The sequence below is a fragment of the Leuresthes tenuis genome, unplaced genomic scaffold (assembly GCF_036924035.1).
Source record: "Leuresthes tenuis unplaced genomic scaffold, fLeuTen1.0.hap1 SCAF_15, whole genome shotgun sequence".
In the NCBI taxonomy this organism is placed as follows: Eukaryota; Metazoa; Chordata; class Actinopteri; order Atheriniformes; family Atherinopsidae; genus Leuresthes; species Leuresthes tenuis.
Window position 1 is genome coordinate 28,069,465 of NW_027325369.1, and position 16,470 is coordinate 28,085,934.

The 16,470-nt window shown below is 39.6% G+C and overlaps 1 protein-coding gene across 8 annotated transcripts in view; it reads left to right on the forward strand.

Moving 5' to 3' along the window:
• daam2 (dishevelled associated activator of morphogenesis 2) overlaps positions 1-16,470 on the forward strand; it is a 101,602-nt gene that overhangs the window by 51,653 nt on the left and 33,479 nt on the right. For all 8 annotated transcript variants that reach the window (XM_072366029.1, XM_072366034.1, XM_072366031.1 and 5 more), the window contains exons 4-5: positions 7,769-7,843; positions 12,705-12,799. In XM_072366029.1, coding sequence (XP_072222130.1) covers positions 7,769-7,843; positions 12,705-12,799 — 170 coding nt within the window. The remainder of the gene's footprint in view (positions 1-7,768; positions 7,844-12,704; positions 12,800-16,470) is intronic.

Sequence of the window (16,470 nt, forward strand, 5' to 3'; positions counted from 1 at the left end):
TGCTATTTGCTTCATGTTGATATGCTGAATAGCAGACTATTGCATTTAATTTTAGTTTCAAACTGGTCATTAAATATTTCCAACTACATTTATATTTATGAGGTGGCTCTTGAATAACTGCAGGCTCTACAGTGAGCTCTTTTCATGCAGGGTAGAATGATAATAATGCAGCAGCATGTGCAGATTGTCCACGCACTGCACTGCACTGCACTGTAAGGTTTTCTACACCAAGAACAATTACTTTTTAAAAAAATGATAACTATAGCTATATTTATTGTTCCAATCCAAGTCAGTTATGAAGTCCATATCACAGCTGTGATAATGATGAAGGCAAACAATATCATTGGGATGACTTTCAGCATGATTTGATGTGTTGTTGAAAAATTAACAGCCAGAGATCTTCCCCTCTTCTCTGTGGTACTTTGTAGTCTGGCTTGTACGCAACATCCTTTCTTACTGATAGAAGAGTTAGCCCATGTCTGTCTGTACAGTTGGTGAAAATTCTTTAGAGTGAACCACATATCTGAAGCTGTGGTTATGTTTCGTTTGAAATAATCCCTTTAATTATGCTCAATTTTTAAAAGGCCCTCTGCATTGGCATACTTAACTCAGACCATGGGACAGTTCTGCATTCATCTCTCAGTGAGAGACAACAGGAGTAAATATCCCAACAATTCAAGATTACAGCTTCTCATTATGAAATTGCGAAGAATTAGGAGATTTTATCATCTACCGTCATGACAAAATTGGTGTAGAAGTCACTTTAATCCAAGTTTCAATGCTGAAAAGTAAAAAAAACAAACCAGTTCTAGGGATCTCCAGTCTTCTCTGGGTCCACTGGACTGTAATGACATGAAAAATGTCCAGTCAAACCTGAAATTCTCTTGAGAAGTCATAAACGCTACATCCTACGAGTTAAACCATCTGGCTTGTTATCAGCACACAATTTAAAGCAGCATCTGTGATAGTACGGGAGAGCATCGGCACGCTTGACATGGGTAGCAGGTTACAGAAAGACTTTTGGAGAGCACATGCTGCCATCCAGGCTACGTCTTTTTTTAGGGAACAGTTTGCATATTTCAGCAACACAAACCCCATTCTGAACTGAACTGAAATCTTATATCGAGAAGGAATGATGGAGCATTTCACTTTCATATTTCCAAAGTTCAGTCTCTTCAGTTCAAAAACCCTAGTGTAGTTTTTGTTCACATGGCACATTGTGTCACAGCTTCCTTGGGAACACTGCTATACATTTTCTTTATAAGAGGAATTCTTGTATGTACCCAAAGTCATTCAACCACATGCAATCCTACATCTCAGATGCTGTCAGGAATGCCATTGCATAACTGAAGCTGACTGACAATTCAATACACACCTACACACTGCAGCACCTTATGTCTTCAATTATCAGCCACATGTGCTTTCTCCTCATCACTTAATGTGACCTCAGGATCAGATTTCTCCTCCAGTGTGTGCAAAAACTTTTAACATTTAACTACCTGTAAAAAGACGGCAAGTGTTACATAATCTTCCAGAATTCAATATCCTGTGCATTTCCTGCCGTTCAAGGTGAGACCTTATATCCAGGCTTCAGTAGATAAATACTCCCCACAGACACATCGGCTCTTTGGAATGTCAAACAATGCTGATCATTCCGCACATTGGAACATATTGTGGTGACAGCTTGAGCTGAGAATATGAAAATGATATTTACTTAAATTACTGTTAATGTCTCTAGACAGAACAATGTGCCATTGTACTTGCCTGACAGCTCATGAGGTACCTCTACTTTATACAGGAGCAGTTACAATGTGAGGAATTTAGTGCACGCACTTGACATAATTCGGAGTTATATCCTGGTTCCTCTGCAAAAAAATCAACAAGTTGGATGAGCATCGCCTCTATGATGTACATTGCGTCTTGAACCACCCCAAGTGTTTCTATGTTTTGATTCCAGAAATGTATTTCTAATTTATTTGTTTCTTTAGGCACTTTGTTACTGGCTGTCTGTCACAAAGACACAACATTTGTTCCCATTTCTTTAATTGCATCTATAGAAGAACACTTTGACAGATATGAAATTGTATTTTTTTGCAGCAACAAGATGATTCCGAAAGAGCTATTAGCTGAAATCTTTGGATATCTCAGCATGGTGTGCACTGTGTCCTTAAAACATTTGAGGAAACTGGACACGTGGAGGACAAAAGAAGAAGTGTCAGGCCTAAAAAACTATCTACAGCAGATGAACAGTATTCTCACAGTATCTGAAAGTGATGTCCTTAAGAAAGAAAAATCCAGCAAAGACCTGACACAGGACCTGAGAGATGCATCTGGACCTTCAGCTGATCCATCTACTGTTGGCCCAAGCCTCATCAGAAATGGTCTCTATGGAAGGGTGGCTGTCAAGAAGCCATTCTTAAGGAAGGGAAACAGGGAGAAAAAGCAGAGCTATGCCAAATGACACAAGAAGTGGACTGAAAATCAGTGGCAACAGGTCTTATGGAGGGATGAATCCTCCCCAGTGCCCGGACCTCAACATTATTGAAACAGTGTGGAAGCATCTTGACAGAGAACGGAACAAAAGGCAGCCAACATCCAAAGAAGAGCTTTGGGATGTCCTTCAAGAAGCCTGGAGAACTATTCCTGAAGACTACTTAAAGACATGACAGAAACTTTGTCTAAGAGGGTTCAGACTGTGTTGGAGAATAAAGGAGCTCAGACCAGATATTGACTTCCAAGGATGTTAGAATTGAACAAACTCTGTTTGTGTCCTATATACTGGATTTACATTTGTGTTTGCATATGTTTCAATATACATTCAGTGTTTCTGTTTTCCTCACAATATATAAAGAAATGGCGAGTGACTTAAGAGTTTTTGTACACATTTTACTTGGCCAAATTCACAGTTTTGTTTGATCATTGTGTGACGAAAAATGAACTGATTGATTTGATTCTGAACAACAAATTTGCTTCTTCGCTGCAGACATTTTGTTCCAAAATATGCAATTTTTTAAAATAGATGTAGTTTAGTACTTTGTTGGTGTGGATCATGAGGGGCCCCACATTAGAGCCAGGTCCTCCTTAAGCTTCCAGATTGCATCTTTTTCAGGGAAGACCTTTATTATTTCAGCATTACGTAACTAAATTCTGACTGCAGGGCTCCATAATAAGAGCCCGGGTGCTGAGATGGCCTGCCTTCAGACTTTGGCAGTTTACTCTCGTCTTGTCTAATAAAGGGTATTTTGTTCACTCTAGCCTTTCTCTCTGGCAGTGTCATGATTTTGGACTCCTACCGAGGGTCCCCACTTTACAGCAAGGGTTACCCTGGGCCTCTCTTCACTTATGGGAACAGAGTGTGAGGTGCTTAATAATTATTCCAATCACCAGAGAAACTGGAGACCTCATGTAAACATGTTGGTAAATCTCAGTGATAATGTATGGATTCTGCTTCTACCTCAGACCCAAAACAGTTGGACTGCACATGAATAAACGACTACCAAAGCTGAAAGACAGTTGTTAGAAAACGTGAAAATTTGCTCTTATCAGATCTTTATTGTTCTCAGCATGTTAATAGGGATGTTTGCATGTGCGCTGCAGGGTCATGTTGAAGCACATTTTGATGTTATCAAGGAGTCAGCACAGCAGTCTGTAGCATGAAATCATGTCTTTCTACTTTCCTCCCTTACCCTTACTCAATTTAAAATTGAGAGAACAAAACAAAAGGGTAAAAAACAGAAGACTGTTGCCACAACGCTCCAAAGTGCTTCTGTTTGACTGCGACCGGCTGAGTGGTTGGAATTCCACCCCCTGTTGCTCCCGAAGCCTTAACTTGGAAGGTATATGAGCAAACGATTCTTGCAATCTATGAGCCCGATTATGATTGTCAGTAAAACCTCAGAGGGGGTTTGAAATCTTTAAGACGGCTTGTTACATGACAGCAGGGAAGCTGAAATATGTAATTACATTCTCTCTTTCAACAGGTGCCTCTGAAAACACAATTGCTTGCCAAACAGACAGAGAAATATGCCTGAATGCTGGTTTTAGTCAGGTATTTGGGTCTTCTGAGACAAAACATATTCCTCGGCAGGCGGTTGTAATAAGAGTAACACCTTGCAGATATATACCTGATACACTGTTGGGGATTCCTGTCCTTCTTTGCTGCAGCCTGGACTGTAAATCATATTTAATGTCACCAGACATGAAGAATGTGTAGTGAAAGTGTGTAATTGCTGCAACATAATGACGGGCTTGACCTTAAACTGCTGCAGCTGAACACGTGACTGGAATGTTTTCACCCTGTTGAGAACCATAAGCGGATGATAACTTTTTTTTTTTCTTGTAATAAGCACTTTGATACACATAAAAACAAATGCAATCTTTCCATTCATTTCCACAGTCTGCTCTTAGTACTTCTCGTTTGCTTCAAGCACCGCTCAATGAAGTCTGGCTTCTTATCACAAGACTTTTAATACCATTCATCAAATGTGATTAACTACCAGAATGGTTTGATAATGCCAGCAACACACAAGAGCAAACTTAGCATCACTTCATCTCTTAGAAATTCCAGTATAAGGATTTAAATTCAGGAAGTGTATACTCTGATATGACTAGTACTCCTGAAACAAACATTGTGTTGCCATTGTTTTTCATTTATCCCAAAACATGTTGAAAATTACAGTACTTTACTCTGGCTTGTGAAACTGCCAAAATAAATGTTTCATTGGACTCGACATGTTTCTGAAGGCGTGTCGGCGACTGTAATTTGGCTGAAGGGTCATAGAGAGGCAGTTAAGTTGTTAATCTGAGCTCCAGCATCTGTCTGGCATTCCGTCCTGAGCGTGTCGGCAGTAGAGTGGAAATGACGACCGGCTTGAAAACACAGGCTGAGCAGCACAGTGACTTCCATTGTTTTGTTTTACTTTAGCTCTTCAGCTTGCACTGGCATGTTGGCACAGAGTGCAGGGGCTCAGAAACAATGGTCATTAGAGTAACTGAAATCCACTTTGACCAAACTTGTCCTCAGTCCAAGACAACTGAGGCTGTTGTGGTGAATATGGCTCAAAAGAACCAGGGCATCTGCTGATGGCGCAGCTCATTTTTATTCCCACATTTGATTTAATTTTGTTACTGTAGATAATTAGAGGATTTTATGTATGGGCACAGTTGATTCAGGCTGGTCTGAGAATGGAGTTTGTCTGGCTTAATTAACAGAAACAATAATATTCTTTTGGCTTCGTGACTGCAAACGTTGAAGCAGCATTTTAAAATCTGCAGGGATCGGTCGGCATAATATTGATTTTGAAATCACGAAAGAGCTGATGAACTCTTTTTGCAGTCAAAACGCCCTTGAAGTACATAAAGTTGTCAATTTATTTATTTAACAATAACAATCTCACAAATTACATTTTTATAGTAGACTTATTACTCCAAACATGCTGTGTTGGAATGTTTTCTTTCTTTGTTATCGTCATATGCAGAATAACATCAGTGATGGCAGCAGCCACTCAGCCTGTTCCTACGGTTTCATGCAGGCTTTAGTAGCTTTATGTGCAGGCAATCTGAGCCTCTCTAATGTCTTTGAAATAACATTTGCACTCCATAAATGACAAACCATGAAGAAAAGAAAGTATTAGGAACACTCAGGTCAGTCGTTTTCCTGCCTCCCCAACCTATTTACAAAAAACAAGCAGGGGATTTGTGTTATTTGTGTCTTTGTTATGTTGAAATATTATAGCTAAAATGCTGTCTTGTATTAAATTATTAAAATTTGAAATAATGTGACACACTGTAACTCACAGTTTCAAGGGCAGTGATATTACTCCACCAGTGCTCTGAGTCTGAGCTAAACAGAACCAGATGTGACTCAGGAACATGGTCTTTGTTTTCCTTTGTGCTGTGGTGGATCGTAGCATCACACTTCCCCGGATTGGCCGCAGCAAACTGATCTCGGTCTCAGATATGTGAGCACCATTGTTCAGCACACCACCTTCCTTAAGGAAGATCTTGTTTTTCTCTTTAGGAAAGCAGTTAGGACTAGCAAATAGTCTAAAAATATTTTGAATCCTTTATTATGTATTTAACTTAAGTATGGAACTGAAGTACAAAGTGGAAGGATTAAACTTGGGAGCCAGAAGCGATTGTGTAGTTTCAATAAACTACTGTTTATTGAGCACCATTAGTTTTCAAGAACACAAAGTCCTGTTAATCTGGAGACCTTACTAAGAGTGCGGACGTGATGGTACTACCAGTGACTACAGGGTCAATTTAAATATGTGTATTTGCAGCAAATGCACAGTTTTTGCAATTCTAACAAGCTTGAAAGTCAATATTTGTTCTGAGCACCTTTATTCTCCGACGCAGTCTGAACCCTCTTAGACAAAGTTTCTGTAATTTCTTTAAGGAGTCTTCAGGACTAGTTCTCCAGGCTTCTTGAAGGACATCCTAAAGCTCTTCTTTGGCTGTTGGCTGCCTTTTGTTCCGTTCTCTGTCAGATGATCCCACACTGCTTCAATAATGTTGAGGTCCGGGCTCTGGGGAGGATTCATCCCTCCATAAGACCTGTTGCCACTGATTTTCAGTTCACTTCTTGTGTCATTTGGCATAGCTCAGCCTTTTCTCCCCACATTTCCCTTCCTTAAGAATGGCTTCTTGACAGCCCCCCACTGCACACCATGCTGAGATATGCCAAGTTTTCAGATAATAGCTCTTTGGGAATCACCTTGTTGGTGCAAAGATGCTATTTTATGTCTTTCAAGCTGTTTTCATCGATGCAACTAATGAAATGTGATCAAATGAAGTCTTTATAACAGGCTGCAAGCAACAAAGTGCCTAAAAAAATACAATTTATAGTTGGTTTTCTATTATGTTAATCTACAACACTGGTTCATCCCTTGAGTGAGGTGCCTTTTTAATGCTTGAATGGTTCATAGGTCAGTGTTAAGTTGCTAAACTAAGTTTCTTGTATTATTAATTCAAATTTGACATTTGTGTGAAAACTTTGTACTTGAAAATTGGCTGAAAATTTAAAGAATTTTCACTGTAATTATATCTTCTATCTCTAAAGACCTTCAGTGCACGTGCAGGAGACTGTACTTACTGTAGCTACTCACTGTAGAACAGCTACCTCTGAACTTACAGAGAGAAAAGCCTTGATTTGCATCAATAATCAGCACAAATACTTTCAACAACTCCTTGATGGTTCATAAATGATGACATATGAATTTGACATAGTTGTTTGATACAGTTGTTGTAATCACACGATAAGGAATAAAAGAAAAAAACTGTCCCCTTCTAATCACCACTGCAGATGTCAACTGAATGAGGTGTTGGCAGATTTTCACCTGATACTGATTGGTCAGGGCAAAAGAAGCCCAATCCAAATAAAAACGGTTAAAGTGAGTGTATTTCTGGTTTAATAAATTAACTGAAAATAAATGCAGGCTGACTCTGATTACATCCAGTTCTGGACCCTGGGTATCCGAATCCATATTCTTGAAAATCTCACTTGTAGCTGTCAAGATATGTTACTTTAGACCGTTAGGCATACTGGCTGAAATCCAAAACCAGTCGGGGAGCAAGAATACACACAGGCTTAATGTTTGCATCGTAGTGAATGTGATGCAAAGTTCTGATTCTGGTCAGAACTGAGGAAATGATTTGTTTCAACGTGATCTGTTTACTTAACCATAAACCATCACAGCTGCACTTTAACTTTTTTAAAAAATTGTACTGTTTGTGTTTGACTCAGTCTCTTTCTGTTCATGTGCAGGAGCAAGAGGACCCCAACAAGCTGGCCACCAGCTGGCCCGACTACTACATAGACCGCATTAACTCCATGGCGGCTGTAAGTCAAACTCAGTTCTATTCTTTTTGTCTGAGAACCAACTCTCTCCACTTAATTCTGTACAAAAACAGTTTCTAAGATGCATTCATAAATAGCAGCCAGATGCTGCTAAACAAATACACTCGATTAAGTGATCATCATCAAGTGGGAGCACCTTTATGAAAAGCAGATGTTTGCTGCTCTGGAGCATTCAGGTACGATTTAGCAAAATGCCAAGGAGGAAAGACATCAGTAATGACTTTAGAGAAGCAGTGGTTCACCATCAATCTTGGAAGGGTTATAAGGACATTTCCAACTATTTACAGTCCATCATTGTACAGTGAGAAAGATTATTCACAAGTGAAAAACATTCAAGGCAGTTGTCAATCCTCCCAGGAGACACTGCAAAAAACCCAAGAGCTACATCTCAGATTCTACAGGCCTCAGTTAGCATGTTAAATGTTAAAGTTCATGACAGCACAATTAGAAGAAGACTGAACAAGTAAGGCTTATTTGGAAGGGTTGGAGGAGAAAGCCTCTTCTCTCTAAAAAGAACATGACTGTACTCCACTTTACTGAAGCATCTGACTCCTAAGAGGTTACTGTTCTCTCAGTCATTCTATCTCAGACTTCTCTCTTGGCGAACTTTTTATCGTCTCTCTGCTGACTGCTGGTTATACTCACATGGCCACATTCCTTCGCTGTGACCCCAGCATTCACACACACTGTGATGACAAACAGGCCATTTAGACACTCGGCAGTTCTGTATGTGGGAATGACTGCGAGAGACTAAGAGCCCAGCCCAGATGACAGTGTTCATTATTTCTAGCCAGCATGGCTGCCAATAAAAACAGCATGATACCATCACAGATCTCTCCTCTGTTGAGATCTCACCGTCATTTCAGATGTGCCGTTATGTGATTTTTGTATTATTTTAATCAGTCAGCCACTCGAACAGCCATGCTTGTTTGTGTCAATGACCCCTGACCCTGAATCCTTATTTGGACGACTTGTTGGCTCCAAAATGTTTATAGATCATTAAAAGTGACATTTTAAGAGAAGCACTGTGACATGTAAGCCTGAAATTTAGAGACAAGCAGACTCATTTTACAAGTCCAACAGTCTCTGCATTCCACTAAGTTGAACTAAACCAATGAGTCCAACTTTTAAAACAGGCCATGAATCGGATAAATTGTTCAGCTATGATTTACTCAGACCACCATTAACATGGAGTCTAAAAATAGTGGCATTAATATCCGTTTATTGCCATGTTGTTTATTTTTTCTGGCAAACACATTTGTAGTAACAGCCTGTGCTGAAGGCTGTTGGTTTCCGGCTTCTCTCAATGGCAGAGAATGAGCTTCTGAAAATCACACCAGTACTGAGGCTTTGCGTTGATGTCTCGAGAAATAGTCTTTTGCCGACAAGCTAAGACAGCTCACACACTCACACAAACAGTGTAAGTGGAGCACAACATAAGTTCTGATTTGTGAGCTGCCAAAAATTTGAAATCCATCAGGGCTGCAGTCATGCCTCTGTGCTATTAGGTGTCACACATGCTGTCAGAGTTATGCTACAGTCTTTCTTTTATACTATATCTCCTGCTAAACTCAGTCTTTGCAGTCATTCAAGCATCGTCTGTTATCGTCTGTATACTTGTAGTTTTAAAATATTTGCATTTCCTGAAACTTTCCATACATTTTCTATAGGTGCAGAACTCCTTATCCCACACCAGGTAACAACTAAAATGTGATTAACACACCAAAATAACCAAGAAACCCTGTGATGGAGGGACAGCCTTGCAACTCTCTTTTCAATTGTCAGTAAGGGTGTTGTTTTGGGGGGTACAGGAGTTGGCGCCTCTCACTTTTCTTGAACAAAAACACACATTTAATAACTGTAACAGTTCAGGGATGTCTTGAAAGTGAAAATGCGTGGAAACAAAGAGACAAGATTGATTGATTTGTACCCGTCTGGAAGACGGTCAGCAGCTCCTAGTCCTGCTGTTTTGGGGTGACGTCCACGACACATTTAAGAATAATGCTCTGATTGAATTATCTCAGAAAGTTCTGATAATCCTTCACAGCCTGTAGAATAAATAAATGATAAAGTAATACCCTTCATTCCTGCGGCCATAGTTACAGCGTGTCCCCAAGGAGGTAATGGTCGTTACTGTTCCAGTTTTTAATACACTGAAGGCAAAGAGAGTAAACAAGCTACCACAAGCAATGGGACCGTATTTGATTGGCTTATTTCAGTGCAGGCACTTAAAAAATTTTAAACACACCACTTTGGGTGTGAAAATATCATAAGTAAAGATAGTTTGCTCAGTCAGTGAAAATTTCCAATCAATCTTCACCCACGGCACAGAATAAGATACTCAGGTGCACTCCACACTAAAAGATGTTCAAAGGATCTTAGGCATGCCTTCAATTATTGTTACAGCCCACAGTCCAGATTGTAATAGCGCCAATAAAAGTAACTGTGCTAATATCAAAGGATAAAATTTGGACTTGAGAAACAACTTAAGCTATGTGATTGACAGATGTGGCTTTGCTTGCATGAAAAAATTACAATTTAAAAATTCTCCAGTATTTTTTCTCATCATTCTCAAATTTTGCACAAGCAGTCTTTTGTTTGAAGTCCCCCAGTTATTCTCCCTTTTCCAAACTGTTTTTCATCCCCACTACCAGTTCTCCATCTGCTCTACGCTTGTGCTGCAGACAGCATCTTCGTAAGAGATCCATTACTTCATGTCTTGGCTCATAAGAGAGCTCACAGGGGACAGACCTTCTACAGTAGCTGAGTTATTGGATGATGTCACTCTGGCTTTGTTGGCCAGAGAGACTGCCTTACAAAAAAGCATCTTGATGTTCATTCATAAAATTATGTCAGAGCCTGGAGGATATTCGTTGGCCACACAGTGATAATTCAATGTCCCTGTGACTCTGACAAGGGATACTGTAGCTCATATGTGTCTCACCTGTTTTTCTATAAGAATAGAGCTGCAGAGTGAATGTAGGTCTTTATATTGTTACACGAGATGAGATGATTCACTTTGACCTCAGCCATGACATATTTGCTTTATAAGCATGAAACAGGGACTCACAAACAATTTACCCCCCCCCCCCCCCCCCCTAGATTGATTATAAAGATAAGATAGCAACTCGTTGTTAGTTGATGTTTTGTGACTTTAAGATATGAAAAGCCTATTGTGCACAATGTAGTGACATCTAACAGCACAAAAAGTTAATTGCAACTAATTGAGCCCATGAAAACTGTATAAGTACCTCTCTTGAAGTAGTTCTACTAAAAACATAGTTAAGAATATTATATTGCATTTATGTCTCCACACTAAAACTATAAAACCTAATTTTTCCTTTTGAAAAGCCTTATAAAACCTAAACGTTATTTGAAAATAACATTGTAAGTCTTTTAAAACTTGACAGTATTATCATTATTATTTAAAAACCTTTCTTTTTCAGCCCCTCAAATAATTTGGAACATCAAACAAAAACCATTTGAGATGTTACTTTGGCTTTATGTTCATCAGATTACTTTTGCTTAAGCTTTAGTTTTGGTTTTGCTTTGTATTACCTTTTGGCAACACTATTTGTTTTTCCTCATTTGTATTGAAGGCATTCTCTTGAGTTGGTGCATCCGTGATCCATATGGTCCAAATTAAGATTTAGATGAGCCGCACTCATCACTCAGTTAACAATGTTCTGACTAGCTCAAAGGCATAGTTCTGACTCTAGGGGGCACTTCCCTTAATAAGGATTTAGGGAAATACCGTCTGCTGGTTTACCAACAGGCCGTAATGGTATCCTTGTGTGCTTATTGGCCACAGGTATGAATGAGCTTACAAATAGCAGATGTAGGAAGGAGCCTTTTGGCTAGACTCGTTGACATGGGGAACTGGCTCACAGCACGACCAAATCATTCACTCTCCCCAACACTTGTGGTGTCCAACTTCCCATTCACTATGAGCATATTAGAGCAACAGAAGCCAGAGCCTTTACCTTTTGGCTCAGGTTTCCCAAACCATCTGGACTTGAGACTAAGTTGACGCGATGAATGTTTTGACTGTTTCTAGATTAAACATTCTCTCACACTGGACAAAGTGAAGTTGTTAGTCAAACATAAGGTCAGCTTTCAGTTAGCTATATGATATAGCAAAGTGCTGTCCATCCACAAAGTTCTTTAATGCCATGAAATACTGAATTAGCACCCAACATGAACCTGGATGCCCCTCTAGGGATAAAAAAAAAAAAGCAAATTTTTAAGCAAACATTTCTTCTTTTTTTTTTAGGCAAGTGAATTGGCATTGCTATGATAAGCATACTCCACTGCTGAAACGTACACAATTTGAGCATTTGGCAGTGAGCTGCCACGGAAAACGCCTGGAGAGACTAAACAGAAGCCGTGACTAATGGGAGCGCAGCAGCTCTTTGGTGTTATTGACGAAAGCTTTTAAGTGACGCAGAGATGCATTAACACTAACAGTGGTTTAAATGTTTTTTTTGCCCCATTTGTAGTAAGCTTGATTAGAGCTAATTGTCTGGATGACTTATTTTGGCATGTTATTCGGCTTCAAACAGTTCTTTTGAAAGAAGTGACACTGAAAGAGGGAAAATGCACACTATTTGTTTTTTGGTGCCTGAAACACTGGCTTAGTAATGAGATTCTGATTATATGTACTAGATCTAATTGACAAGTGCCCTTACTTGAAATGTAAAGAAGGGCTGCTGCTGTCTGCTACAGATTAACATTCAGCGTTAGTAGACACAACTCTGCCACTAAGTAGCAGTTGCACCCACAGTAAAGCCACAATTAAAATAAAGCCAATCAATTTTTAGCTAACATCTGCATTTCTCATCAGATGCAGACATTGTTCGCCTTTGATGAGGAGGAAATGGAAATGAGGAACAAGGTTGTGGAAGATCTGAAAACAGCGCTTCGAACCCAGCCAATGAGGTGAGTGAATGTCCTTGTCTAATTACTGACTGCTATTTTCCTCTGCTGCAGACAGCACACAGCCCTGCATTACATGGCACACATTCAAGCATTCTTGCAGTTTGACCTATTGAGGTTTTATGACACAAACTAATTACAGCTAATAATGTAACATGCTACTGGAGAGATTTCCTTTCCATAAAATGTTTCTCTTGTAATTAGGAATGATTCATATTTAATTGCCTGAAATGCAACTTATTAAAGATATTTTTAGACCAACAGTTTTGCTTTCTTCTCCTCTGACATTGTCATCAGCTGCTGTTAAACCTCTCTCATCACCACAAAGAAACATTCAAGGACATTGGACATCCCACTTATACAAACCAGCTCCCTCTCACCATCAGTAGTTCTTTTGTAGCAGTCCATTAGCCTGTTCCACTCTAATGATGCATTGGTCTGGACTAAAGTGGGGCTGTTGAGTTTTCTCATGGGGAGCTATAAAGTGATAGACCTAATGTGCAGAGTGACAAAAACTGAGGGCAGCTTTGAAGTCAGGGTCATGTCTGGGTTGTGTGTTTGTAGGCCAAGTGTGTGTATGCATGGCTGCGTTTGTATTTTCGTCATCTCTTATTTCGTCATGTATTATTAGCGTCCGGTTTATCGGGTTGTTTTGATATCCAGTGTCATTCATGAAGCAGAGCTGCAAATATGTAGTATAATGTTATGCAGATATGTTGTTTTGATTTTTACCATGGATTAAAAAAAACAGCAATTCAAATTATGATAAATAACACAAATTGAGCTTATAAAAGAGGTGAGCTGTTCAGCCACTGCAAAAAACTCATCAAAGTTTTGTTTGGCTAATTCTAGGCGCATCAAAGTGTCTGTTGAGCTTCAGTTTGTCCAGTCAACTGAAGAACAAGCCAGTATTTCATCGAAGCAAAACTGTGGAAAACAAAAAATCTAGTGATCCACTAGTGACCTGAGCAAACATGTATGTGCATCTCCAGAGAGCATTAATGTTAACTATCACCAAAAACAATGAATCTCTTAATGTGGTTCTAAGAGACTCATGAAGACTTTTTGTCAACATGCAATCATTGCTCTGTTGCTCTGCTCTCTAAAACTGCACCATTTCCCGACCAAATCACCACACAAAGACAATGTTTGTGCTGTGACTTTGACTGTATTTACATGTACAATAATCAGTCAAAGTTAGAAGTAGAAAGAATGTTTCAAATATTTTCTCATTTTGAAATGTCACTAAATCTGTTCACAAAATCCCAAAATGGAAACACTGCCAGTGCAAAACTTGAAATTTTAGTTACTTGGAGCCAGAGAAGTCTTGAGCCATCATCCAGTGGCTTTCAGTGGTATTGCACCTTCAGGTATTTCCTATTGGTTTGGTCCTATTGGCACAGTGACTTACAGTGATTTTATATTCAGCTGTTGCTTAACTAATTTCCTGACTAAGTGAAAACTGAAATCAATCTGCGTTTGATTACACAATTTAAGAAAATCTTGTTTTGGAACTATTTCCCTTTACTAACAATTAGGTGACATTATTTTTGTATGTTGCTCATTTATAAAAATGCAATTTTACTGCATTGTGGTAATTTAGCAAGAATTGGTAAAGGGGCAATATTTTGATTACTTTCACAATGTAGTGAATTGAGAATGTTTCCTTTTTCAGCAGTAATTGTTGTATTGTACAGCTTGGACAGCATGTGCACAGGGAAAATGGCTTCTTCAGTTTCAGATTCTGCAGGTCACCACTATTTTGATCATTTGAGGTGTCTCCTCTGCTCTGTTAGTCTGTTACTCTTTGTAATTTATTCAGTTAATTTTCCTCATTAAAGATGCCTGTAATGGCTCAATCAACACTCCACAGTGATGCACCTGCACCCGTGTTGTTCTTCGCAGATTGAGTTATGGCTCATTAACACGCAGATGTTCTTCAGTACTGTAACTTTGATGTGGGTAGCAGGTGTGTCCCATTGATTATGGGTGTTAAGGGAAATCCAGGGCAAGGTGTGTTATTATCCTGCCTTTGTCACCTCTGTGACAAATGGGTGTCTGAGGCAAAAAGATGGCTTTAAACCTAGATGTCTGGGAGATATCTGACCATCTTACCAGCTTTATGGGTCATTTATGTCTTCTTCTGTGGGTTTGCATGCTGTTTTTTATGGTTGTGTCATGTGAGACGTGGTGCTGTCTGTCTTTATTCAGCTTTGATTCATAGCTGCCTCCCTCCCGCCTTCCCTCTGGCATTTAACAGAGGCAGCTGGGCCTGGTTTTGAAGAGGGGCCCTTGTTGCCTTCAGCTTGCTCTGCAGACCCAAACACATGGTGGGTATGCAGGGTGCCAGGCAGAGCGCACAAAAAGAACACATTGTCAACAAGCCACCCACGGTTGTCACACAGACACACACACAAACACAGGCACACACACATACAGGCTGATAATTGAAATGACAAGGTGATATGTTTCAGTCATGTTCTTTGGTATGTTACTGTATATAGCATATGATATGAACAGGCTGCAGGGTTATTTAAAGCTGGGCCAGTTCCAAATCTCTCCAACCTCACTGTGTAACTGTTTTGACTTTATCAAACTATAGTGGTAATCTTTAACCTTTACCCATTCGTAATAGAGCAATGCACTTGCTTTACAATAGCTACAGAACGGTATTCGGTTAATAAAGCTAAACTGCAGAGTTCATGGCACCACTTACTTTTTCATCAAAAAGCCTCAGCTTCATATCATAATATTGGACAAATCTGTCACCGATGTCGTGTGTTCAGGTTTACATGTCTGACCCCTGACTACAGTCGTGTATCGAATCCTCTCCATACTGTATCAGAGAAATGGTCATAATCGGTCTGACTTGACAGACGTTGGGTGGAGGGCTGGATGCATTCTGCCAGAGCAAGTCAAACGTTGACAGGCTTTCTACAGTTTCTCATGTAAAAACTCTTTGTTGTACCTTTTATTCAAATGGTCATTTGCATGGCCAGAGGCTTTTTGCAGGATCATAATCGGATATCAGGTGCGTCTACATGTGGCCAAACCAATCAGCGCTCTTTACCAGCACCCCGTGTCTCCTGACTGACCCCCGATGCTGCACTTAATTTTCCATCAACCAAAAATTGTATTTAAAACTTATTATAATTTGAATAATTTAATGGCACATATGTGTTATTTATTCAAAACAGCATAGAGATAAGGAGGCATTTTCACCATTTCCAATTTATCCAATGTATTTTTCCTGTGGTTTTTGTTCCGTTTATGACCTGTCAAATTGAGCTGGGTTTGTGTGTTTACTCACATAAAGCTGAGTCTAAACCAAAACATGCATGTGGGGGGTTGATGAGCAAAAGCAAGCTGCTCCAGCCATGCTGTCAAATGATATATACACAACCTGGTGTTCACTTCAATTTAGCTTCTAAATATTTGAATATGCACACTCACTGAGGTATTTTAGTTATGCAGTAAAATGTACTTACAAAACTGCTGACCTGCCAAATTATCTGCACATCTGCACCAATGTTTATGTTCATCTTGATGAGTTCTGCATGTGCATTCTTCCATGTTGATGTGACATCCTTCAATCGCTGCCATTTCAGTTGTGAAATTACTGCAGGAGGGCAGAAAACAAAGATTTCCTTTCAGGTCACTGAGGCCGTGCTGGC